The following is a 24,428-nucleotide window of genomic DNA, read 5'->3' as shown; positions in this document are numbered from 1 at the left end:
GTAATCAAGTAATCAAAACAGGGACTTGTTTAAAAATCTAAAGCTAAACTAAAGGTTTTCTAGTAGTACATGATGGTTTAGCAGTTTAAGATGCCTTATGGGCTGAGAAACAGAGAGGTACTGCTTGCTAATACAAGACAGGTATGCCGTAGTGAAAAGACTGCTTTATCTTTATCTTTTTTTTTTTTTTTTTTTACACTAATAGGGACCACGTTTTACAAAAAACATCAAGTTGTGGTGGAAAGGATTAAAACTTAAGTGAAACCATAAATGGGTCAGTAAAGTGTTTACTGAGGGTACAGGTCAATTTATCATTCATCAAACAAAGTAAACAGAATTTTCCAGCCTTCTTTTTCAGTGAGCTTCAGTCATTGATGACAGACTGCCTAAATCAAAGTCTGAAACTTGTTGCTCCGAGGTGCCAACAGCAGCACTAACATTACAATGCAATAACAGTGACAAAACATTATATGTAGCAACACAGTTTAAATCAACTGTAAGCAAAAAAAAAAAGTGGCCTAGGTAGTGTTTTTAATGGGAATTTTAAGTCAAACTATAACATAAATGCTTTATCCTTTAGTTCAACAATAACTAAATCAAATAAACCATGCAACATCTCAGGAGCCTCCACAGTATTGAAATTAAAATATATTTTATACTTGGGGATGTTGTGTCTTGGGTCAGACTTATCAGCCAGTTGCTTAAAACCCTACTTTTCCACTAGCTCTTCCTGTCATATGAAGTGCAACTAGTGAGTGCTCCAGTGAGTCATTTGTTTACTTTTGGGTCACTCCTCACCAGCTGCTATTATCTCGTCTTTCATAGCCTGGTTTTACTGGATGGTGTGTTTTTTGCTTCAAGTGGAGAAACGAGTTTGTTTCCACCTTTAGCAGAGACAGTTTTCTTGCTTATTCTGCAAAGCATTGTGCTTTTTTTTTTTTTTTTTTTTTTTTTTGGAGGCTGTTGAAGTAGTTCGTTTCTAAAATGTCGTCAGAGGCTGATATGTGGCTCTTGCTGTCAGAGATGTCTGGGCTACACTTGTTGTTGTTCGCACTAAGTATTGTAAACACCTGGCACAGCTCTATCCTTGATATCACATTAATGACACATTTTTATAATGTAAAAATATGTACCCCATATTATTGTGGAAGGTGGCACAACCTTAGAAGGATTGTATTGTCCCATGTGCACACATAAATCACAGACCTCAGCAACTGTAAAAGGTGTTTTGTAGTGGGTGGTAGTAATGTGCAATTCAACTGCAGTATATTAAAAGGCAAAAGTATTCAGTTTTATATACAAGGAGTGCAGAATTATTAGGCAAATGAGTATTTTGTCTACATCATCCTCTTCACGCATGTTGTCTTACTCCAAGCTGTATAGGCTCGAAAGCCTACTACCAATTAAGCATGTTAGGGGATGTGCATTTTCATTCAAAATAGTCAACAGGGTCGCAAGAAGCGTGTGGGAAAAACCAAGGCGCAAAATAACTGCCCATGAACTGAGAAAAGTCAAGCGTGCAGCTGCCAAGATGCCACTTGCCACCAGTTTGGCCATATTTCAGAGCTGCAACATCACTGGAGTGCCCAAAAGCACAAGGTGTGCAATACTCAGAGACGTGGCCAAGGTAAGAAAGGCTGAAAGACGACCACCACTGAACAAGACACACAAACTGAAACGTCAAGACTGGGCCAAGAAATATCTCAAGACTGGTTTTTCTAAGGTTTTATGGACTGATGAGTGAGTGAGTCTTGATGGGCCAGATGGATGGGCCCGTGGCTGGATTGGTAAAGGGCAGAGAGCTCCAGTCCGACTCAGACGCCAGCAAGGTGGAGGTGGAGTACTGGTTTGGGCTGGTATCATCAAAGATGAGCTTGTGGGGCCTTTTCGGGTTGAGGATGGAGTCAAGCTCAACTCCCAGTCCTACTGCCAGTTTCTGGAAGACACCTTCTTCAAGCAGTGGTACAGGAAGAAGTCTGCATCCTTCAAGAAAAACATGATTTTCATGCAGGACAATGCTCCATCACACGCGTCCAAGTACTCCACAGCGTGGCTGGCAAGAAGGGGTATAAAAGAAGAAAAACTAATGACATGGCCTCCTTGTTCACCTGATCTGAACCCCATTGAGAACCTGTGGTCCATCATCAAATGTGAGATTTACAAGGAGGGAAAACAGTACACCTCTCTGAACAGTGTCTGGGAGGCTGTGGTTGCTGCTGCACGCAATGTTGATGGTGAACAGATCAAAACACTGACAGAATCCATGGATGGCAGGCTTTTGAGTGTCCTTGCAAAGAAAGGTGGCTATATTGGTCGCTGATTTGTTCTTGAATGTCAGAAATTTATATTTGTGAATGTGGAGATGTTATATTGGTTTCACTGGTAAAAATAAATAATTGAAATGGGTATATATTTGTTTTTTGTTGAGTTGCCTAATAATTATGCACAGTAACAGTCACCTGCACACACAGATATCCCCCTAAAATAGCTAAAACTAAAAACTACTTCCAAAAACATTCAGCTTTGATATTAATGAGTTTTTTGCGTTCATTGAGAACATGGTTGTTGTTCAATAATAAAATTATTCCTCAAAAATACAACTTGCCTAATAATTCTGCACTCCCTGTAGTTGCAGTTCACAACAGTAATCTCTTCAAGGCATTTACATTCAAGGGTAAAAAACCATATGATATTAAAAATAAAACCCCACCAATCAGATCCCTTATGGTTAACACTTGGCGACAGTAGGAAGGTAGAACTCCTTTTTAATAGGAACAGATATCCAGCAGAACCAGCAAGGGGCATCTATCTGCTGTGACTGACTCGAAGGGTGAGGGGATGGTACCTCACTGAAAGAAAAATGGTAGAGTTGTATCTAGCTTGCTTATTATGCCGATAAAATGGCTTGTATTCTGCCAGTGTAGCTCTGGCAGTTCATGTTAGACTGAGTCTATTTCTCTAAATTTGTCAGCACCAAGTCTAAAATAAAGAGCTTAGTTTCACTTGAAGTGCATCGAAGCAGAAACACCAGTGCACACCAGTGTAAAAACGCAAACGGCTATGTTGCCACGAGGGCAGGGATTCAGGACAGGACAATAAATCCCACTTTGTTTCTAAGACCTGTAAGTTGTGTCTAATTTTACTATATCTCCTACTATGGCTAAAAGTACATTTAAACTTGGACTTCCTGAGAAAATCCTCTGCCACGCTGAACTCGTTTCTCATGATAGTGATGAAATTAATGTGGCAGTTTATTGATCCCTGTAGAGGAATGATGAGAGCTGATTTTCTCAAACTGTTCCAAAGCATTTGTCCTGAAGCTGATGGAGAATGCTTTCCCACTGACACTCTGAGCAACTGTTGGCAACACCGTCAACGCTGCACCGGAGAGGCAGAAAACATTTTTACAAAGCAGCCCACGTTTCCCACAGGCTTGAGTTATTATGTAATCAGATGTGGGTGTTCCATCGCAAGAAACACTGGCTAATAATCCACTCTTTTTTTTTTTTTAGCAAGTTCGAATGGTGTGTAAACATATCGCACATTTTGGTAACAGTGAAACATTTCCCAGATCATATGACTCAAAGCTTTGAGCACAATATTTACAGTTTAACACTACTACCTTTATGTTTATAGATCTGTCTAAAACAGTCTTTTTTTTTCTTATCCTCTTTAACAGTTCATCTCCCTGCATATTGTCATTCAATCAGTGTTTGTTTAGTTATAACTTGAGAAATCTGTGTACCTGTATCGACTGTTCTGCTCATCAGGTTCAGACTTGGCATAGCTGGGTCTTTGGCTATGAAGGGAAGGATTTGGGGTATGTGACCAATGCAAGTGTCCTTGGATGCAGTGCTCTAAAAAAAACAAAAAAACACTGCTTACTCTGAAGGTGGTGGATGTGTGCTGATTGAAAGATTTGCTTGAACAAACAATGGATTGACAGCAGAGTTCACCATGAAGGGGAAAAAGTGTGAAAAGAATCAAAGGTCAAAAATAAAGAAGTACAAATGGTGTTTGGAGTGAACTGTTCTGGTGGTTTTGAACATTTGGTTTCTTTGTATGTTTTCACTTCTGTAATCAAAAGAAACACCCAAAACAAACAAAAAGTAGCCAGTAGTAGTTGTATTTTTGACATAACCATTGATGACAACACACTGATGCAACATGCGGATACTAGTCTGCAAAGCTCTGTGTAGGATCAATACACAACCTTTACAAGACACTGAAGTGCAGTGCTGAGTGTGTGAAGTCATTTGAATGAACAGGTCTTACTTTTGTTTCTCACTAGAAGTTGTTCTTGAATGTCAGTATTTCCCCTACAGTGACAGCAGCCATGTGTTTGACTGTGCTTGTGAAGATATTGAATGAAAATCTTGCATTCCCAAGTCTCAGAACCTTAATTTTGGACATGACAACTAAATGCCAAAATCCTGACTTAAATCTTAAATTTTAACCCTAAAAAAAACTCTTTTCTTAGGTTTGTTCTTTCTGATAGTAATAAACTCAAACGGGTTCTTGCAAATACAGCTGAACATAAATGTATTTAGTTTAGTGCCTCATGCTATAAAAAGGCTCCTGAGATCATGCTGCAAATCCAGGACATTTGTTGGTGTTACAGTTTATCAAACTTCTTTAGGGATTTAATCCATCCATCAGCAGGCCTGCAATACTAAATACCTTCACTCACTTATGTTATTTTAATAAGCAGTTTATATTTTCAATAGCCGTAATCACTCAAACACATTTGGTATGTGTATACATGTAACTGGACTTTTAAAATAATAACTTAGTGTGTGTGTTTGTTTGTGTTTTTAGTGGACATCTTTAAATTGTTGCTACAAAAATGAACTGGGTTACACTCTTATATGACAATTAAAAATTAATTGCTTGCAGCTGAACTTCATTACTATATAGAGACAGAGTTATTTAGCTTACCTTCATTTAACAGAAAGAGTAGGATACTCGTTTTGGTGTTTAAAAAAAGTAAATGCCATATTCATGAACCCCCCTGTTGTAGTCCCTTAGAATAAATGGCACCTCTTTTTGATGCTCAAAGTGCCAAAAGAAAACTTTGAACAACTCAGGAGAACTTTCTTCTCATTATGACTCAGTTATTTGAAAATGATCAGGATGTTGTATGAGGAACTTTATTTTTTGTACCAAACTATATGTGATAAGCACTTTGATGTGCAGAAATATGGGTGTATCATGACAGGATATAAGCATGAACAGATTCCTGTTTGGCTAAGTTACAGCATTTGTTACCGGCATGTTTCTCTTGGCTCAGATGTTGTTGGACTTACAAAAAAAAGCGCTGCAATTTTTATTTTATTTTTTTTGGTTCAAAATCTCATATAAATGAAACAAACTTTAAGATTAGTTCTACCAAATTTTATTTGACAGAAAATACTTTTTTTTTTTTTTTTTTTTTAAATGATAAATAAAGAAACAAATACTATAAGCATGTGGGGGGGGGGGGAATGGTCTGGACTGTGATCTGTCCAAACTGTGATTTTTAGAAGTGAGGAACCAAAACAAATACATTAACTGGTAGTAGTTGCTACACAAGAAATAATTATAACAAATATTTGTTTTATGATTTGTATGATGAATTTTACTCTTGTAAAATTTCTATTTCTATTTGTGGTGAGGCTGAATTGTGTTAATAGGGTTGTATTTTATGGAAAACACCATCATCATAGAGGGTGTTGATTTTGTGGAGACAATGAAGTGAATGTATAAACCAGCCAAGCCTGGTGGTGCACACCTTCTTCCCTTGTTCAGAAACAGAGCTTTGGGAGTTTCTGTTCATATGGGTTATAAATAGGTAACAGGTTGTTTTGTAGCAGAAAGTCCTACAAGTGGCATTATCTCCGGTCCTTCAACTAAAGTTGCAGACGCTCTCAGCTCAAACAAAGTCTGGCTACAGCAGGCGTCTAAATGTTTTACTGCTGGGGAGGGCCGCATCTGTGAGTTTGGACCTTAAGCTCTTAATCCTGCTCATGCTACGTTTGCTTGCGCGCATGTCCACGTTTATTTATTTATTTTCAATAAAGGACACTCTTGTACAGTGGAGTGACCTTTCAGTCTGCTTATATTGTATTTTTTTTTCTGAATGTATTTGATAAAAATAAGTTCTGGTTTCTAAAATGAGATTTGAAGTTTAATTAAAAAAAAATCTAAGCAAAACACAAACCTCCCCAAATGTTAAAATTGAATGATGTTAAATTTGAATTAATTCAGATTTGTTTGTTAGGTTTTTTTTTTTTGTTTTTGTTTTTTTTTAGTACAGTAAATTTTATTTACTCAGAACATCCACCTCAGTATAATACATGGAAGATCAGTACTTGTATGTGACATTGATCAGAAAAATGTTATTAATCTTTTCAGCTTTATTTTGCCTGTTGCTGATATGAGACTCTGAATCTTTTAATGCTATATTTAATTGGCATCCTCATTTTCATCACGTAATCTGGCAACTATAAATATTATTGAGGTCATTGCAGGGTTGACGTGACCACAATGTGTTTTTTGTTTTTTTTTTCTTATAAGAATCTAGACATTTATTAGAGAGCGTCTCATGAATAAGGTAGTATATCTTCTCAACGGTGTTTTTAGTGTTTATTATGTGAAAGTGCTGTTGGCTCTGCCCTTCTAACTAGCTTTAATCTTGGCTTTTCTCACTGAATCTTGCACATCTTGTACTTTGAAGTGCTTTTTTAGTATTTATTTATTTTTTTACCTTGAGATGTCCTTAAGTATAAAGTTGGTCATAGATGCTGTTACTTGTTCACACTGCTTGGATATACTGTTTTTGCGATTTAAGATAAAAAAGGTTGAGTTTAATGTAATGAATAGAGCACTTTTTTCTTTTTTTAAACTAGTAAAGTGAACTTTGACAGTTTTTTTTCAAAATTTATTTATTTTTAGTACAGTCTCAGCAGAGAATGTGAATACTTAAGACCTTATTCATTTGTGTTTTTGGACACAATCTGAACACAAGTTGTTTTTTTTTTTTTGCCACTCACGTCAGGGACCACAGATTGAGTTGTACACATCAGACTTCATGTGCAGTGGTTGGCACAGTTATGAGATGCTGAATTTTACAACTAAAACAAATGAAAACACTGTTACAAAAAGGAATGAAGCACAAGAGTTGCTTTATCGTGTTGTCATAATTTTATATTTAAATTGTTTATCCATTTCAGCATGTTTCTAAAATTGTTCTCCAACACACATACTTACCCTCGTTCAAAGTAACTGAGTCTTCCTAACACAGCTTACTGTTCTTTCAGATACTCTTTAGAAGATGAGCCCTCTAACTTGGATGAAATGCCCCTGATGATGTCGGAGGAAGGCTTTGAGAATGACGAGAGCGACTACCAGACTCTACCCCGGGCCAGAGTCAATCAGAGACAGAGTGGCCTCGCCTGGTTCCTCCTGGGAGGATGGAAAGTCCTGTGTGGGAGGTACCTCTGCACCATTGTTGTTAATATGTTGATTTAATGATTTTTTTATAGTGACGGTTTAGGCAAAATATTGATAGTTTACATTTTGGGTTTATGTATCTGGGTGTTTTCTGATTATTCACTCAAGCCCTGCTATTTTTTAATAGGAAAATTCAATGAAAGCATTTTAAAGCAAAAATAGATTAACCATGTTTTTAGTGAAGTTTCTATTTCTGACCTCTGCTGCAACCACATATTTTTTACCTTCTGCCAAACACTGCACCACCTTCTTGTATGTTTTCTAAATAAACTTAAAGGAACCTGTAATATAAGTTTCTAGCAATTAGACTACTTGAATAATATTTGTAATAGAAGCTTGTCCATAACAGATCTGTAAACACACAAAAATAGATTGCAAGTTCACTCTGGGATATAAAATGGATTGTGCTTGTAGCCCAGTAGTCTTTGCTAAATAACATATTTTCATAGCAAAATACTCGGATATGTTTTGCCAAATGCTTTACTGATGTCGCCTTATTTTTAATCTACAGACTAGAGTAGTCCAACTGGACATTTAACATTTCCGAGAGTCTTTCTGTAAATGCAAGCGTATTGTATAATGTCAGCAAGCATGCTTGTGATGATCAGTTTGGATTTCAAACGCACCGGTAGCTGTGCATGAAGTGCAAAGAGAGGATAAGGGCATGTTTTTTGGTCGGGTTCCTCGATGCGCACCATCAGTCCAAAAAGATTTTCAGGTCAAACAGAACAGGGTGGTTTATCCGACTAATGATTTATTTGACAGGTTTTGCCCTCTAACGACGCTCCTTTCAGGCTAAGAGGACTGTTTGTTTGTGTACATTTATAAACACTTGTTTGTGTAGTACTCCAGTGCCCAAAACGTAACATTCACCGCTGCTGCAATTTCATAGCATATTCGGTTTTCAGTTCAGTTTTGTTGGTAGTGGTACGTGTCCAATTGAAGCTGCATATTGATCCCCCTCCCCATCCCCCCACTAATGAACAAATCGGATTTTTCACAGCTGACCAGTTTGATGCTTTCCAGTAATTTTATGTGTGCATAGTGTGGGATTATAAAACACAAATAATTCACAGTGAATAAGCCCCGACTGTTCAAATGGCATATTATTTGAATAGCATTCATTTGCTCAAATAATCGCTCTTATGAATCTGGACTCAGAGTGCACAGAGACAGAGAACGTCGAGGCCAATACAAACAGGACTTTTTACCAAAGTTGATTTATTTAGTTTCATGTTTTGCCAAGTTGCTTAAAATGTGGAAAAGCCAAGCCGTTCAGCATGACGGTATACACTGACACTCTCCCCTCTTTCCCCCCAGGTGCCAGTTTAGGTCATGCTCAGATCACGCTGCTCTCATTGAAATTTACCCGCACACTATGCCACTGTTTGCGTTTGATATCAGATATGGGAGATAAGCCCCCATTGTAGTCATTACCAGGTTGATGGAAAGTCACTTACTTTTTGAAAAGTAAATGTCAATCTGAACCCGTCTGTCGTTATTGAGTTTTGATAATATGGTGGTAATGATGTTAGTGCATACAAGCAGAAATGGACTAGGGGTAAAACTACAAACTGCATATAAAAGTCAAGTTGTTACATCTGCTGCTGTGTTGGCATTTGTTAACTGTGGAGGTGCAACACATAAACATAAATATCGGCTTCTCAGTGCTCAGTACCAAACTAATAAAATATTAAAAATGGAAGTTCAGTAAAAGTAAGGCACAGGCACGCGTGTCAGTCGAAGCAACGCTCCACTATTTTTAAGCCTTGATAGTATCCAAAAATTATTCAGTGTGGAGTTGTTATGATGGAGGAAATTACCAATTGTACCAGATTGCAAACTTACATTTTAACATGTATATCATGGGAATTGATTCACTTTTTGAATCAGCCCCAAGTGGCCACTGGTAGAACTGCAGTTTTTAGCTTTTTTTTATGTTGCCTTCTTTTTAACCTCAGAGGTTGCTGTTTGGGTAAAACTAACAAAACTAATGCGTGTCAACCAATTTCATGCAGTAGTTTGGTTATATACATGCAACATGTTTGACTCTTAGGCTTAAATTGATTATCCAGCTCTGAACTTGTCTGACTTTTAACATAATTAGCAAGGGATTTCCCACCAGGAGAGATGCTAACCTTTTTAGATGATTCATAGCGTTAAAAGCAAAGGACCTCTTTATACAAGTGGGTCAAAAAAAAGCCTTGAAGATCTAATTTACACTGATGAGACCTGGAATATAAATCACATCAGTACTGTAGGATGCAGCAGAACACAGCTGTGAGGCTCCATGGCTACTAATGGTTTAACAGCTGAGAACGTTAATGAGAATGAATAAACCAATTTGAAGTGGACGTCACGGTTGCGTCACTGTAGTTGCAGAAAAACAGGAAACTGGTGAAAGATGCAAGAAAACTGGTGAATCTAAGGAAAAAGTAAAAATGTCTTTTTCTGCTTCTTTATTTATTGCAGAATATAAATGAAGAGAATAAGATGGCCTGCTGTTTGGTTCGTGTTTGCAGTTTGGATAAGAATTGTTTTTCTTTTATATATAGTATTTTTTTTTATATATGTTTACACACACAGTTGCTGTTGAATTGTGAGTTATTGATATTTATAGAGCTAGTTGAGTCTCTCTATCGCTCACATTTATATTACTAATGTAAATTTTTGTTTCATTTTTAAGGGAAGACAGTTGTGTTGTCTCGATGTATCAGCAGCAGCCATACCATCCTCTCCCATTGCACAACCCCCTCATTTAAATGAACATGTTTGAATAGACATATTCACTCAGTGTGCACCACTGTTGCCACAAAGAAGCTGGCTTTACTTTGGAAACCCCCACCTCCAGTTACAAAAGCCCAATGGATTACCACATGTACTGATATAATTAGTAGGGAGCTATTAGTGGCGTTACTGCACAGTGCTAGAGCTGGCACTGTTTAAGCATTGTAAGCAAGGAAGGGCAAAATCACAGATTTGCTTTAATCGCTTTTTCTATGTATTGCTTAAATTTGTATCCTGTGTTGTGCAAACTCGACAGAGATCCTCAAAGTCGTGTATTACCACAGAGTTTATTTTCTGTTTATTGGTTATATTTTTATCTTTATTATTTTAAGCTCTATGTGTCTGGAGAAAATTTTGAGAATTTGTGACATCAATAATGATTTAAAAACAAACTCGCGCAGTTACAGAGTGATTACTGAAATGTAAGAAGGCTGAAAATACGTTTTAGACTCTGGTTGCTGTGACAAATATTAAGTTGAATTTTAGGTTTTCAAAAATGTTTTTTCTTATTTTGAAAAAATCATATTCTGCGCAGGTTCTGGTTGGTAATCTGTTAAAATGTTACTAAAGCTGTCAGGCAGTTGTAGTAAAGTGTAAAAAAGTAAAATAAGGAGAAGTTTAATGATTAATTTGTTAATCTTTTTCAAGCTGCATATTTTTTCAATAGCCTTACCTATGCTCCTTTTTTTTTTTTTTTTTTTTTTTTTTTTTTTTTTAAATAAAGTCACTACAGCGCATTTTATTACTTGGATGCCCTTTTCTTGCACCATCTACTTCTCCTTCATCCCTTTACCACAACCCATATATTACAAATATTGACAGTCAGTATGTTTCTTTAAAAATACAGAATGGTTTCCAAAAAGCCCTTGAAGCAGTGTGTAGCTCACCACATGCTAACATTAAAACCTGAAAAAATAAACTGTTTTATATATGTAAGATGTTTCCTTTTAATCATCTGTTAAATTTATTTTGTGACCTAGTGTGGAACTTTCTGACTCCCCTGGTACAAAAAAAATCCCCAAAAAGCCATAAAGGCAGTTCTGTCTTGTTGTTGTAATTTTTGCTTCTTTTTTTTTTTTTTGGTCTGTTTTTAATCATATTGACATCTTCTTTTGTAAGCTGCTGTGACTGTCTGGCTCATATATGTCGGAGGAAGAAGGAGCTGAAGGCAAGGACAGTTTGGCTCGGCTGCCCTGAGAAGTGTGAAGAGAAGTACCCCAAAAATGCCATCAAAAACCAGAAATACAACATCATCACCTTTGTGCCTGGGGTGAGTGGCAGTAGCTCCCACACAACCTGTAGCCTGCTTCAAATGAACTGTCTTGCTTTGGTAACTGAATTCGCATTTCGTGCCCTGATCTTTGCTCTTAACGCAGCAGTTTTTTCTTTTATCGAGTCCATGCTCCCAGTCTTTATAGTGTCTACAGTACAAATTCATCCTTTCAGTTGAAATCAGTCATTTATTTTCACTGATTAACAGACTGTAATGCACAGGAGCTTTCACTGGATCTCATTGTTAACTATTCTGTCATTAAGTTAAGGGTTTACTCTGTAGGGAACAATAGAGATCCATCAGAGTTACTTATTAAAAAGCAAATGGTTCCTTGATTAAGAGGGCTGCCTTCAGCCCAGGCCATTAAATGTCAACTGTCTATTAGAGACGTAGATATTCTCGTCGACGGTGAACAAAACGGCTGTTTTTCTCCCTCCACTTTGAATTATTAAATACACACGAATTGAGTTAGCAGTATGCATTTTCCCCTAAAGGTCAGGAGGTTCATTAACTGTAGAGCGTCGTGCATTGATCCCATTGTCTCTGATAATCTGTGACTAGACACTGGACTCTCATTATTGCAAACATTATTCAAAATTTGACCTTAGATGACTAGAATACTGCGATCTCCCTGGTGATAGATGGCACATTAGCAAAGAAGCTTGAGCCGCTCACAAGAGCTACTTTGGTATGTGTAATATAAGAGCGTCTCTGGTGATTTCCACCTGAAATGGTATCTGATTGAGTCAACCTCATGTTGATTTATCAACACAATGTGCCTGTTTTCCTCCTTCATTTGAAGCTTTGGTCACGCAGTGCAGGATTATTCTTGAAAGTTTTAGGCACTGACATCGTACCTAGTTGCCCTTACATTTGAAATCTGCACCCTGCGTGCCATTTGAAACAGACGTTCTCAAAGTGTCAGAGTTTCCATTAGGTTAATGTAAAGTTAACAGCATTAACATGTATCTTGTTCCCTCTTGGAACGTGTACAGTAACCCATCCCGTCTGGTTTGTTTCTGCTGCTGCATCCTCTTTTATCTTGTCTGCAGCTGTCGTCATCTTTGACTCACCTTGCTGACATGTTCACTCACCTCGCTGAATCTTTGTCTTCTGTCCCCTCTCAGGTTCTCTACCAGCAGTTCAAGTTCTTCCTCAATCTTTATTTTCTAGTGGTGGCCTGCTCGCAGTTTGTGCCATCACTGAAAATCGGATACTTGTACACATATTGGGCACCTCTGGTAAATGGTTTTTATGTATTTATTTTTGATCTATCAAGTTGTTTGCAACTAAATTAAATGTACAGTGAAGCCAAATTAGTCGTACTATTGGAATTCAGCAAGAGAATAAACCCATATTTTTCCACTTTTTACTATTGCAACAGTTTTAAGTGAGAACCTGCTCCAATTTGTTAATGTTAAGCAAATGCCAGTGTAGTTTAAATGAATGGATTTTATTATTGATAAAACTCCGTTTTTAAAGCACTCCTTTGTCGATCAGGGTTTTGTGCTAGCTGTCACAATGGTGCGGGAGGCTGTGGACGAAGTGAGACGTTATCAGCGAGACAAAGAGATGAACTCTCAACTCTACAGCAAACTGACAGTGAGAGGTTAGTGAGACAACTAGAGACCTATTCACCTTCCACCTTATTCGTCTAGCTGTTTGCTGACATTATGAAGACTCTTATTCCAATGATTGAGGCTCCATGCAATTAAAAGATGGCTTTACACTTGCAACAGAAGTCATTCTTCTCACTGTAATTGCATTGAGTCTTTTTTTTTTTCCCTTCAAATTTATAAACACCTAAGATCTGTGCCTTGTGTTGATTGTAGCACTTCACAGCCACCGTGTACATATGTACATGTTTGTGCATGCAAGCGCAGTGAAAGAGGAAGGTTCTCAGCGGATATTGGGGTGGTTTAATTGAGAGTGACCTTCTATGTCATTGTTTTTGTCTGACTCTGACCAGAGATGAAAACAAAAGGGTATTACGTTATCAAGCTGGAGATAATCAATCAATTAGAAGGTGAGAAGGGGGGGAAAAAAGAGCAATAGCAAAAAGTGGGCTGTGGTTTTAAGAGTCGGCATCATTTCCATGGGCCAAAAATCAATATCTGCATTTTATTTCATGACATAATTTAGTTTGAAGGTATTTCAGAATACAAGTCTAGAGTCTTTCACAATTTCTGTGCTTTTCCTTAGGTAAAATTCAAGTGAAAAGTTCAGACATACAAGTTGGAGACCTGATCATCGTGGAGAAGGTAAATCTCTCCTGTCTTTACCTCTAGATGCCTCTGCACGGAAGGATTCAGTTAGGTGTATTTGCTTGATAGGTGCTGATTTGACTCATTTTTTTAAGCTATTTAAAATATATAAAATAGGAATTTGATAGTTTAGCCGACATTTTTGGAATTTATTTTCATATACGATGAAAAGATGTTTGTTTAAAAGTAAAAGCAACCACAAAAAAGGTTCTAAATCCTTCAAAACATTAGCTTGAGCTTATTTTATAAGCATTTGCATCTTTGCTAACAGGCAGATATTATAAAACAGATTAATGGATTTGATTTAAACAGTACGGTGGGAAATGTGTTTTATTTTTTTGAAACTTAAGATACATTCTCAATTCTAAAAATTTAATTAAAAATGATCAATTTGTGATGTTTGGTTCTAGGTCAATTCCAGCTCCAAATTTTTATTCTTGGACTCTTAATATTTTTTTTTCCTTCTCTTCCTTTAATGCCACCCTGTCTTTCTAGACCACTTTCATCTGATTGGCTGCTATTCCCAAACAAATTGGTTTGTTTACTAGGAGTTGGTTTCTGTGCTCAAAACCCCAGAGCTGTGCACCTGAAATAACTGTCTGAGGGAAATCCTCTCTCACTGACATCAAACACAGCCAAGAGTATAAAAAAAAACTGTCTAAAACAGAGTGTTTAGGGTGAAACTTGTGCTTTTTTGGGTCCTTTCCTATACACCACTGTTACAGTGATATATGTGAAGTAAAATGGTGAAAAGCACACTAAGTCCATTTTAAAATTTTAAAATTTTCATTGCTGTGCATTAGATTCACGTAAAGTGAAGTTCACGTCAGGGTATTGACCATATTTAATTATTCAGGACGATTTGGAGGGGATAGTGCTCAATGACACACCACCTTTAACATTTTCCTCCTTTCTTCTTCTTCTTTTCCTAGAACCAAAGGATTCCTGCAGATATGATTTTCCTGAGGACATCTGAAAAAACTGGTGAGCAGATGAACTCCGGGTCTGTTTTATTTTTTTATTTTTTATTTATTTATTTATTTTTTTTTAATCAGCCATTGTAAAGCAGGACAAAATATGCTGGAGACGCAAGTAGATCAGCATTACCTGTACACACCTGTAACGGTATGTTTTCCAAAAAAATAACACAAAGAATGCTTACAGTTGAACTTTTGTGTTCTCTGTGGCAGTTCAGCCAGCTGAGTCAAGTGTATTTAGGTGAGAAATGTGACTTTTCCCTACACTTCTAGTCCTTTGACAAGTCACCCTGTGATTCATATGATTTGTTCGGGTGACTGACGATGCAAATTCTAATTAATCAATGAACTGCATCAGATCCTGGCTCTTTTCTGAGTGGCATCATTTCCATCAATCTTTGATATGTCAATAAGCTTGGCAGGAAGTTGTTGATGTCTTTGTCTCTAACTCACACGCCCACACACACATCCACATAAAATAACATATTTCTCTTTCGCACACAGGCTCGTATATTTTGTCTTTCACATACTCATATACACCCTCACATCCCAGTGGTGTCACGTGAGAAGCTGACCTGCCATTACTGCAGAGGGAAAGCATGAATCATCCCACTTGTGTTAATGTTTTCCATGATACTTTACCCTCCAGGGATGGTTTATAGTTGCCCTTTTACCCTCTCTGTCAGATAGTTGCTCTCATCCATCAGTTTCATATGTAATATTGCCTCAGATCAATACAGGTCACCACTGCTCAATTTTTATCAGGCTTTGCGGTGTTCACAGCAACCACAGAGGCTTTCTGTTGTGCTACAGGTTCTGTATTAATGCTCAAGTTATTAGATTAAGACAATTTCTATGTGCTGCGAATATGTTTACGTTCTTTAGCACATGGTAATGTGGAAGCATGCTTTTCAAGCATGTTTTTTGGTTCAACAAAGCAGTCTCATGGTTTTGGCCTTTAATTGTTTAATCCACAGGATATACTTTTTAAACTTTGGTCACTGTCAGGTTTCTAAAAATGCAAATGTTAAAAAAGTCTATTGCTAATAAGTAATAACATTATAATGTGTGTTAAAACATGCAAAATGCCACAGAAAAATTGTCATTTTCAGAAGAAAAGCTTTTTGGATTAAACGTGAGTTATAATCTATTTGTCTTATATGGGAAAGTCAATTAACACAACAAACCAGTAAGCATGGCTACATGAATAAGTATCTGTACCCCACTTTCAGTGTGAAAGAGCAATGCAAAGTATGCAATCACAACAACTGTGCAGTCTTTGAGAGCTTTTGTGTTTTTCCAGGTTCGTGTTTTATCAGAACAGATCAGCTGGACGGAGAAACAGACTGGAAACTGAAAGTTGCTGTTGGCTGCACACAACGACTGCCAGCAGTAGGGGTATGGATACGTTAGTGAATCTCTGGTAACAAACTGTCTGTGAATGAGTGTTGAGTTATCACTAACAGCGCTGCTCATCGAATGTCTGTGCTGTGATGGAAACCTAATCATTGATGACAGACGACAGGAACAGTCTGAACCTGACAGCAGCTTCCTTTAACTGGAGATGATACCTAACACTTCAGATTTGAGTTTTTGTTTTTTTGTTGCCACTTAATGCAATCAGATAATTAAAGTTTCAGCAAGTCATTTGATGATTGAGCCACGGCTTCTGTATTGGGTTTCAAGGCACCCGAAGATGGCACAAGCTGTCTTTAGTTGAGCCAGTTTTCGCGTTGTTAACACGCCTCGCTTTTATACTTCATTAAAAGATTGTTCATTTGCCAGAGAATATTAGGAGCTAAAGTAAATTGGTTTGATGCGCTTTCACAACAAGAAGGGTTGCTGACTGAATAGTTGAGGTCCTAACTAATCAAGTATGTCACCCCATCTTACGTAGAAACTTTTATAATATAAGCACTAAATTATCATCATGTCTACACCCACTGAGAAGGTATAATAGTTTATATGTTCACAACTCCAGTAAAACATCTGCTAATTATGCTGTTGTTTCTATATTTAAACTAATGACTTTCATCAGGGTCATGTATTGTTCCTCCATCACCATCCACACTTGCTGTCTCTAAATCATCGCTGCACCAACTCTGTGCTTTTGTCTCTAAAATGCTGGAGCAACATAACTCTCCATTGGGGGTTCAGTAAAATAATCTTCCCTGCTCCTCTTTAACCGCTCTGCCCATGTTCTCGATAGGAGAACACTATCTGAGCACAGCTGAGGCCTGCCTAACTGCTGCCGAGGCTCCACGCGCTGCATTCCTGCCTGAATAATTTAATATTTACAATCAATTTTTGTTCCACTAAGAGGGGGGAAGGCTGCTATTGGGTGCTTGACAGGCCTTAGGCTGCAGTCTTATTTGTCAGGGTGACTGAGAGAACAGATGATTGAATGGTCGTGATTCAGTGGTGATTGTTGTGACTTCCTGAGGTTGTTTCCTTCTTTTGTTAAGAAGCCAGATCCTACATTTATGGAAGTGCTGTTATCTTAGTACTCCCTTCATTGACTCTGTTGATTCTCTGTTTGTTTTACTAAATCTTGCCAAAGAAACAAAAGATCATACTAAAGGTTTTGCTCGTGTAGCAAGATCGGTCTTATTTATTTGAGCAACTGTGCTAAAGTTATTATTGCACAACACGCTTTATAGTACATCACATATATATTAACTAAGACTTAAGTTCCAGCAATATGTTATTTTAAACAATATTTGCTGCAATATCCAATTATTCTGCTCTAATAGGAATTAGTGAGGCTTTTATTTTCAAATTTAAAGTATATTTTTCTAACATATTTTCACTTCCAAATAAGGTGTTTAGTTTGAGTGCAACAGACTGTAAAATACTGAAATGCTAACACAGTTTTTACTCTCCCTTGAAAACAGCTGGTCTCTTTTCCATTTGTAGTTTTCAGAAGAATTGCTCACTCATATAACCTAGTTAAATGAGGCTGTGTCTCATTTTCAAACTAATTAAATGGCACCTCTGTCGTGTCTTCTTGTCTCAGGATCTCTTCTCTATCAGCGCCTATGTCTACGCCCAGAAGCCTCAGCTGGACATCCACAGTTTCGAGGGGAATTTCACAAGGGTACAGTAGCTCGTTGACATATTTATAACCTGTAAAACAAATCTCAAAGAAATGCAGATTTTTCTATAGAACGTGGATTGACATAGAAGATGTGTATCACCGCAATGTGTTGACAAGTGACAACAATAGGGGCTTGTGTGTCCATCTGGGCCTGTTGTTATCTCCAGCAGGCATGCCTCTTACATCACAGGCAGGTTCTTGCAGCTCCAGCTCTATCCATCCTGTCTTGCTTGTTGCTCAGTGATTTTTTTTTTCCTTTTTTTTTTTTTTTTTTTTTATTAATAGCAGATTAGCGCAGCCCCCACAGAGAGGAGAGCTCCAGTACAAAGGGGGGCTTTGTGGTCCGTCTTCACTCTTGGCCACACACCAGGCTTAGTGAGCGAGCACTTCCTGCGCTCATTCATCCTCCACGGCCTTCCTTTGCATAGCGTGTGCTTTTAGTCTGAGCAGGATGGGAAAAAAATGGGTTCCCACAGATCCGCAGCAAATGAACTTACCTATTTATGAGAGTTTCTTTCTTTTTTCTTTTTTTTTCCTGAGACGGATATAGTGGCTTTGTTTCTGTGGTCTTCATTGAGACCCTCTGCAGTTATGAACACCGTACTGTGATGCCAATGTCAGAGCGGTCAAGCATTCTGCAAACTGCCATTTATTTTTCATGCACCTCTTCCCATGTTTGAGTGGATTGACAGGATGTGGGTGCTTAGGTATCATAATTATCATATCGGGCAGGCAATTTGAGCCGAAACTGGAGCCTTGACTCTGCACTCCTGACTCAAGCCATTTTCAGCATTTGTCTTTATTTAAGAGAGAAGGGTGAAACGGGGAGGGTGAAACAAGAGGCTCTCAAGGGGCTTATTTATCACTAAAATCTCATCTACTTGAACACTCTATACTGTTTTTTTTTTTTTTAAAAGGAGCCTCTATCGCCATGCCAAATCTAGTGAAAGTATAGGTAAGAGGACTACTGTATTGCTATAGTCGGCACAACTGTGCAGGGTGCTTGAGAAAATTAATGGCACAGCAGAGCTCAGCCATCCTGGTCAAGCTATGCACCGTCTGAGCTGGGGTCTCTTAACCATTTCGGTTCTGCCCAAACAAACTTTTCAGCTTTTTCCTTTTAATTATTGTCAAAAAATCTATCAATCAATTGGGAAATGTAGTTTTTTCATTGCAATTTTATTAAATAATGGTTATCAGATAGTACACACTTTTATGTAATAAATCTAAGATCATTATTGTTATTAAAAAATAAAGTGTAGACCCACTGGTGGTGATCTTAGAGCCTCTTGCACAAAACAAAGATTTCAATTATTAGAAATCAGATTAATGTTTTTTACAGTTTGTAAAAGCTGAAATAAAATTTGTCTTTATTTTATTTTTGGTGAGAATAAAATGTTTAACTGCAGTAAATTGTCTTTTACTATTAAAGTCACTGGAGTGAAATTCATCTGTGGTGCTACTTTTGTGTTTGTTTGCCTGAGGGCCACACTGAGAAATACTAATTAGAAGGTGGCTAATTGCAGAAATAAATTCACTGCGTCGAGGTATTTCTTTGAAGCTCGAAGCTTCTTTGGTTGAAGTTTTCCATGTCTTAGGATTCTTGTTTGCTTTGTTTTTTCTCACACACAACAAAGTGTCACAAAAAGGAAGAAACAAAAAGCATATTAAGTTTGTACTAGTAATATGTAGAATTTAATTTGTATCTAAATATAATTTCATTTCAAACCACCAGTTAAGTTATTTAAAGTCCTAATTATGCCAATTTGTTTATTTGCAGGAAGACACGGACCCACAGATCCATGAGAGTCTCAGCATTGAAAACACTCTTTGGGCCAGCACCGTAGTTGCATCTGGTAAGTAAATGAAAGCTATTGTAGCCTTTTCATTTTTTTTTTTTTTAAATTAAAGTGAATCACAAAAATATTGCTTTTTAAAAAAACATCCAGTTTAATTTCACCTTCTGACACTTTTTATTATTGCTAAACATCAACCTAAAGATGTGAATGCATGTCTGTGTAAATGTTTTCAGAAACATGCACTGACTCATATTTCATTTTTCTTATTTTCTAAATTTGTTGCTCACACTTCCTGAGTGCAGTGCTCAAGTTTTGCAAAGAGAATTCATGGGTTTAAACCTTGAGCAATCGGTTTGATTTAATAGATATTTGCTTAATAAAACCCACGATGGAGGTGGTCCTCCTTCAGTTCAGCCAAGCCATTCTGGCAGAAATGGTTGTGTCAGTTGAGAGTGTTTGTGACGCTCCCAGTGATGGCCACAGCATTGATCTGTGGTGTTGCTCTCCCCTCTGGCCTGACCTTGACCAGAAGAGCAAACACACACAGTGGCACAGAAAGCCTGACTTAGACTCGTTACATCATCTCTGCTTAGAAATGTCATTGTCCCTCACAAGACTCTTCCTGACAGACACCTCTCTCCTCTACAGTAGCGTTCAGGGCGTTTGATCTGGCCCAGATCACTGTGTATTCACACGGTTACGGGCCTCAGTCCAGCTGTGACAGGAGAATTAGTTGCTCGCATATTCAGATTGAAGCCCCTCTGCATGCTGAGCCACACAGACCATTTGTCACACCGCTCAATATTTCTGGAGTTAGAAGTCAACAGGAGCAATTCATCACCTTTCTCCTCTGATCCTGTGGCTGCTGGTCTCTGTTGTGCCTGCACTTTACTTTCCTTGTTTTGTTTTTTTATCCATTTGTAACTTTCTTGCCATTTTTATAGTTTGGGGATTTCAGAGCCTGTATTTAGGTTTATTAGTGTCTTTGCTCTGCCATTAGGCTCATTTAATATTAATGACTCATTAATCCTTTTTAATAAGGCCACTGTAATGAATTGGCAAATAAAGATGGCAGCGTATTGATCAGCTTTTATGAGCTTCCATAGGGTGGCTGAAGGCCCCGAGTGTCTAAGCGTATTAAACTCCTGTCTGTTGGCTTGAGTGGCAATGAGACAAAACTGCCTCAGCTCAGCCTTATTGTGTTTCCTCTCATGCAGTTCGTCTTACTTGACCAAGATGAGTGTGTGCATGCATATTTGTGTGTGTTGTGTGCGTGTTTGTGTGTCCGTGTGCGTGTGAGATGGTGGGGGTGAGGTTCAGTTAATGAGCAGCATTACTTTCCTTGTCTCTATCTTTGGCAGGCACGGTGATAGGGGTGGTGATCTACACAGGCAAAGAGACCAGAAGCGTACTGAACACGTCCTATGCCAAGAACAAGGTGAATGCTTTTTTTTGTTTTTTGTAGCTTTGAATCTAAGGGTTTTTTTTTCTAGTTTCCTATACAAATAATGTCAAGTGGTATACTAGAAATATAATTATAAATATTTAAACTGTTACAATTAATGCTTAATTGTTAAAAATGTCTGAAATTTGCTTAAGATCCTCCTGTTTCCCCCATTTGATTTAGTTACCTCACTAAAATTAAGACAAACGGCAGAAGAAACAATCATAATTTTTTACACTGGATCTAGTTTTGTTTTAAGTGCTTCTGTATTGTATCAAATAATGATTTATTTTGGCTGTTTTTAAAGTCACATTGCTGATGTCAGCAGAATTTTGGACAAAATAAAATGTTCTTGTAAGCATATCCTCTATAGGTTTTAAACCAGCTTGCAAGGTATAACTCAGAAACATGGAGTCCCCTTGTGGTGTTTCCATCATAAACGTTTAAAAGCTCTAGTGGATAAATCACCTCAAACAAAGTATCTTCTATCCCAAATTCTCCTCATGCCATCTCGTTCCCTCTCACCTCTGATCACTAATCAATCACTACGACAAGGTGGTTTTTTAACCTTGACTTTCTAGATAAAGTTGGGCCTGTCAGCGCGAAAGGTCAGTACCATTTGCTAATTAACCAAAAGGGAAATTAACTAACTGAGGATTTAAATGACATTTTCAACACCAAGTTAATCTCATAGAATCCCCATTGAGCGTTTTGTCTCCGGATTGAAGTGAATAATTTTATGCTAAATATACGATTTTACCTGGAAGATGTTTTGGCTAGATAGACAGAGGTCATCTGATAGAGGCAGCAATAAACAAGATCTCAGAGGTTTTTTTTTTTTTTTTCCTTTTCTAGCTAAACTGAATCTACCATGCAGTGACTTTAACACACAAAGTTGTCACTTCCAGCTGTCACCTACTAAAGCTCTCCGTGGCATAACATAACCCCGTCCTGCTGCAGCACCATTTTGACACCAGTGTCTTTTATTTAGAACGCTGATGTGGCCGGTCGAACAGCCGGCCAGTGTTTTGTGTAAGCCTGACAGCTGAGAGGAATTCAATATTTCAAGGAGATGATGTCAGAAGTGCCAATATGGAGACTGGAGATTGGGGGAGAAAGTCGATACAGTGCGGCTAAAGTCACAAGAACGTTTTGGTCTCATATAATCTGTTGTGACACCGACCAGGACGATGCCCGCGCTTGATCAATCTGACAGGACGTCAGGCGTAGATTCACCCTTTGTTGCAGTATAGTTACAAACTCCTGTCTGAGTAAAGAGGGAGAACATTGTCATTTGACAAGAGGCCACTTCTCAATAAGGATTCTTTGAAGTTTATATCCAAGTTCCAATACTCAGCTCTCCTCGTGTGTTTCTCAGGGCGAGTTGCTCTGGAAAAATAGAAACCTAAACTTGTTTACTAATTTCTCAAAGATCAATTTTATTTTTCTTGACTTTCTTCTTGGCCAGATTTCTAAGCTTTAACCGTTCACTAAGACTGAAGCTCTGATATTCTTTGGGTTTAATTTCATGAATATTCATGTCCCACGTCTGCAGTCCGTCATCAGATTTCACACACATGCTAAAATACAAGCCACACAGGCAGATCGAATCATTCCTTTCAGTTTTAATGGCTTGGAGATGAATGGAGTAAAATATGCACTTTTATTCATTGATAGCATCTTTAGGTTGAGGTAATTGAGTCCTTTTTCCCCCCTTGACTGAATGAATAATGACTTCATCTGATCCCCGGCAAGGCTTGGAAAATTTAGACTAGCCATTGTTCAAGCAGAAGGCGATCCTTTGCTTTTCAGGCGTGCACTGTTCTCTCTGTCTTAATTTTTCTTCATTTTAATCCACCCAAACCCGCTATTTTTCTCAATAGCTCAACCATGAACCATGTAGTGAGGCACTGGGGTGGGGAGATGCCCACCCGCTCACTCGGACCCCTTCCCCTTTCCCCACTCTGCTACTGGGAGTTTAACACCAACTGATAAATCAGTCACACTGGTCTCCCAGCTCTCCCAGTCCTCAGGGGAATGGTTTTGGTGGGGGTTTAGGCAGTGGAGGAATTTTGCTGCTTTTTATATATGCCTGCCCCCTCCCCTCCTTTTCAGAGCAGTTCCTTTATTTGAGAGAGGAGAGATGTTATGTTCTGCTGTTTTTGTAAGCGTGGTGCGTCAGATGAAAGCCCTCTGTGTACAGGGCTTTGCTGCGAGCACTGCCAGAAAGGGGAAGGGCGCTTCTTTATTTGACATCTTTTTCCCACATGCTTCATTGGCTGGGAGATACACTCGAAAAATAAAAGACAATTCTGACCCCCTTTTTTGTCTGTTTTTCTTGAGAGCCATCTCAATATGGGAACTTTCTCTGTTTTTGAGGCCTTTTGACCTTCTATTTGTTGCACTGAAAGACAATACTTCAGCATGACAATAATGCAATTTGAAGTTTAGCACAAAGTGGCAGCACCAATAAACTTACTTATGCTGTATACACAGTTTGCATGTTAAAATCCTGCAGCTGAGAGTTTGATTGGCTTTGTTTTTGCCCATGTGTCGCATATTGTAAGGTTTTTGTAGCAGATGGGAAAGTAGCAAAGACCCTTTTCTTTTCTTTTTAAGTTGCCAGAAAAGGAATAAGATGTTTTATCTGGCTTTGTATTTCAAGTTAATTGAAAAAGTGTCCTACATTAGAGAAAAATTGCTAAAAACAAATGCCACACTTAATCAGATTTTACAGAAATTACTCTCTAATCGATGAAGCATGACAGCTATGTTGTAATCGGCCCATTTTGACGTCTATCTTTTCCCCAAAGGTTGGCCTGCTGGACCTGGAGCTGAACCGTCTCACCAAAGCCCTGTTCCTGGCCCAGGTGGTTCTCTCTGTGGTGATGGTTGCACTGCAAGGGTTTGTGGGTCCTTGGTTCCGCAATCTCTTCCGATTTGTTGTGCTTTTCTCCTACATCATCCCCATCAGGTACAGTCTCAAATACAAACCTCAGATGTCGATCCTCCCACACTGGCAGGTGTAAATGTTCTTACCAAAATAGATATAATGATATTATTTTTAATAATATTATTTTAGAAAAAATAATATTTTGAAGCTTGATCTTACAGTACATTCAAAACAGATTTCCTATCAAATCTTTGTGTTCAACGTTAAATAGATTTTTTTTATGTTGAATTTATTTTGCTTCAGTTGTTGAATTCAAAGTATTCTTTTTTTATTTCAGTTAAGGTTTACTAAAACCAGTGAACAGTGGACAAAAGGACAAGTTATTTAAGAAGAAAAAAGAATT

At 37.9% G+C, this 24,428-nt stretch overlaps 1 protein-coding gene across 5 annotated transcripts in view; it reads left to right on the top strand.

Annotated features, from left to right (window-relative positions):
* The window catches only part of atp9b (ATPase phospholipid transporting 9B), a 44,467-nt gene that overhangs the window by 1,424 nt on the left and 18,615 nt on the right, over window positions 1-24,428 (top strand). For all 5 annotated transcript variants that reach the window (XM_026156782.2, XM_026156788.2, XM_026156785.2 and 2 more), the window contains 11 exons: window positions 7,299-7,472; window positions 11,398-11,548; window positions 12,679-12,792; window positions 13,052-13,160; window positions 13,754-13,812; window positions 14,748-14,799; window positions 16,096-16,190; window positions 17,809-17,889; window positions 19,670-19,745; window positions 21,050-21,126; window positions 23,946-24,106. In XM_026156782.2, the coding sequence (XP_026012567.2) occupies window positions 7,299-7,472; window positions 11,398-11,548; window positions 12,679-12,792; window positions 13,052-13,160; window positions 13,754-13,812; window positions 14,748-14,799; window positions 16,096-16,190; window positions 17,809-17,889; window positions 19,670-19,745; window positions 21,050-21,126; window positions 23,946-24,106 (1,149 nt within the window). The remainder of the gene's footprint in view (window positions 1-7,298; window positions 7,473-11,397; window positions 11,549-12,678; window positions 12,793-13,051; window positions 13,161-13,753; window positions 13,813-14,747; window positions 14,800-16,095; window positions 16,191-17,808; window positions 17,890-19,669; window positions 19,746-21,049; window positions 21,127-23,945; window positions 24,107-24,428) is intronic.

Source organism: Astatotilapia calliptera, chromosome 22, assembly GCF_964374335.1.
Source record: "Astatotilapia calliptera chromosome 22, fAstCal68.1, whole genome shotgun sequence".
Lineage (NCBI taxonomy): Eukaryota > Metazoa > Chordata > Actinopteri > Cichliformes > Cichlidae > Astatotilapia > Astatotilapia calliptera.
The sequence above is the reverse complement of the archived record's forward strand: the minus strand, read 5'-3'. Positions and strand labels throughout refer to the sequence as shown.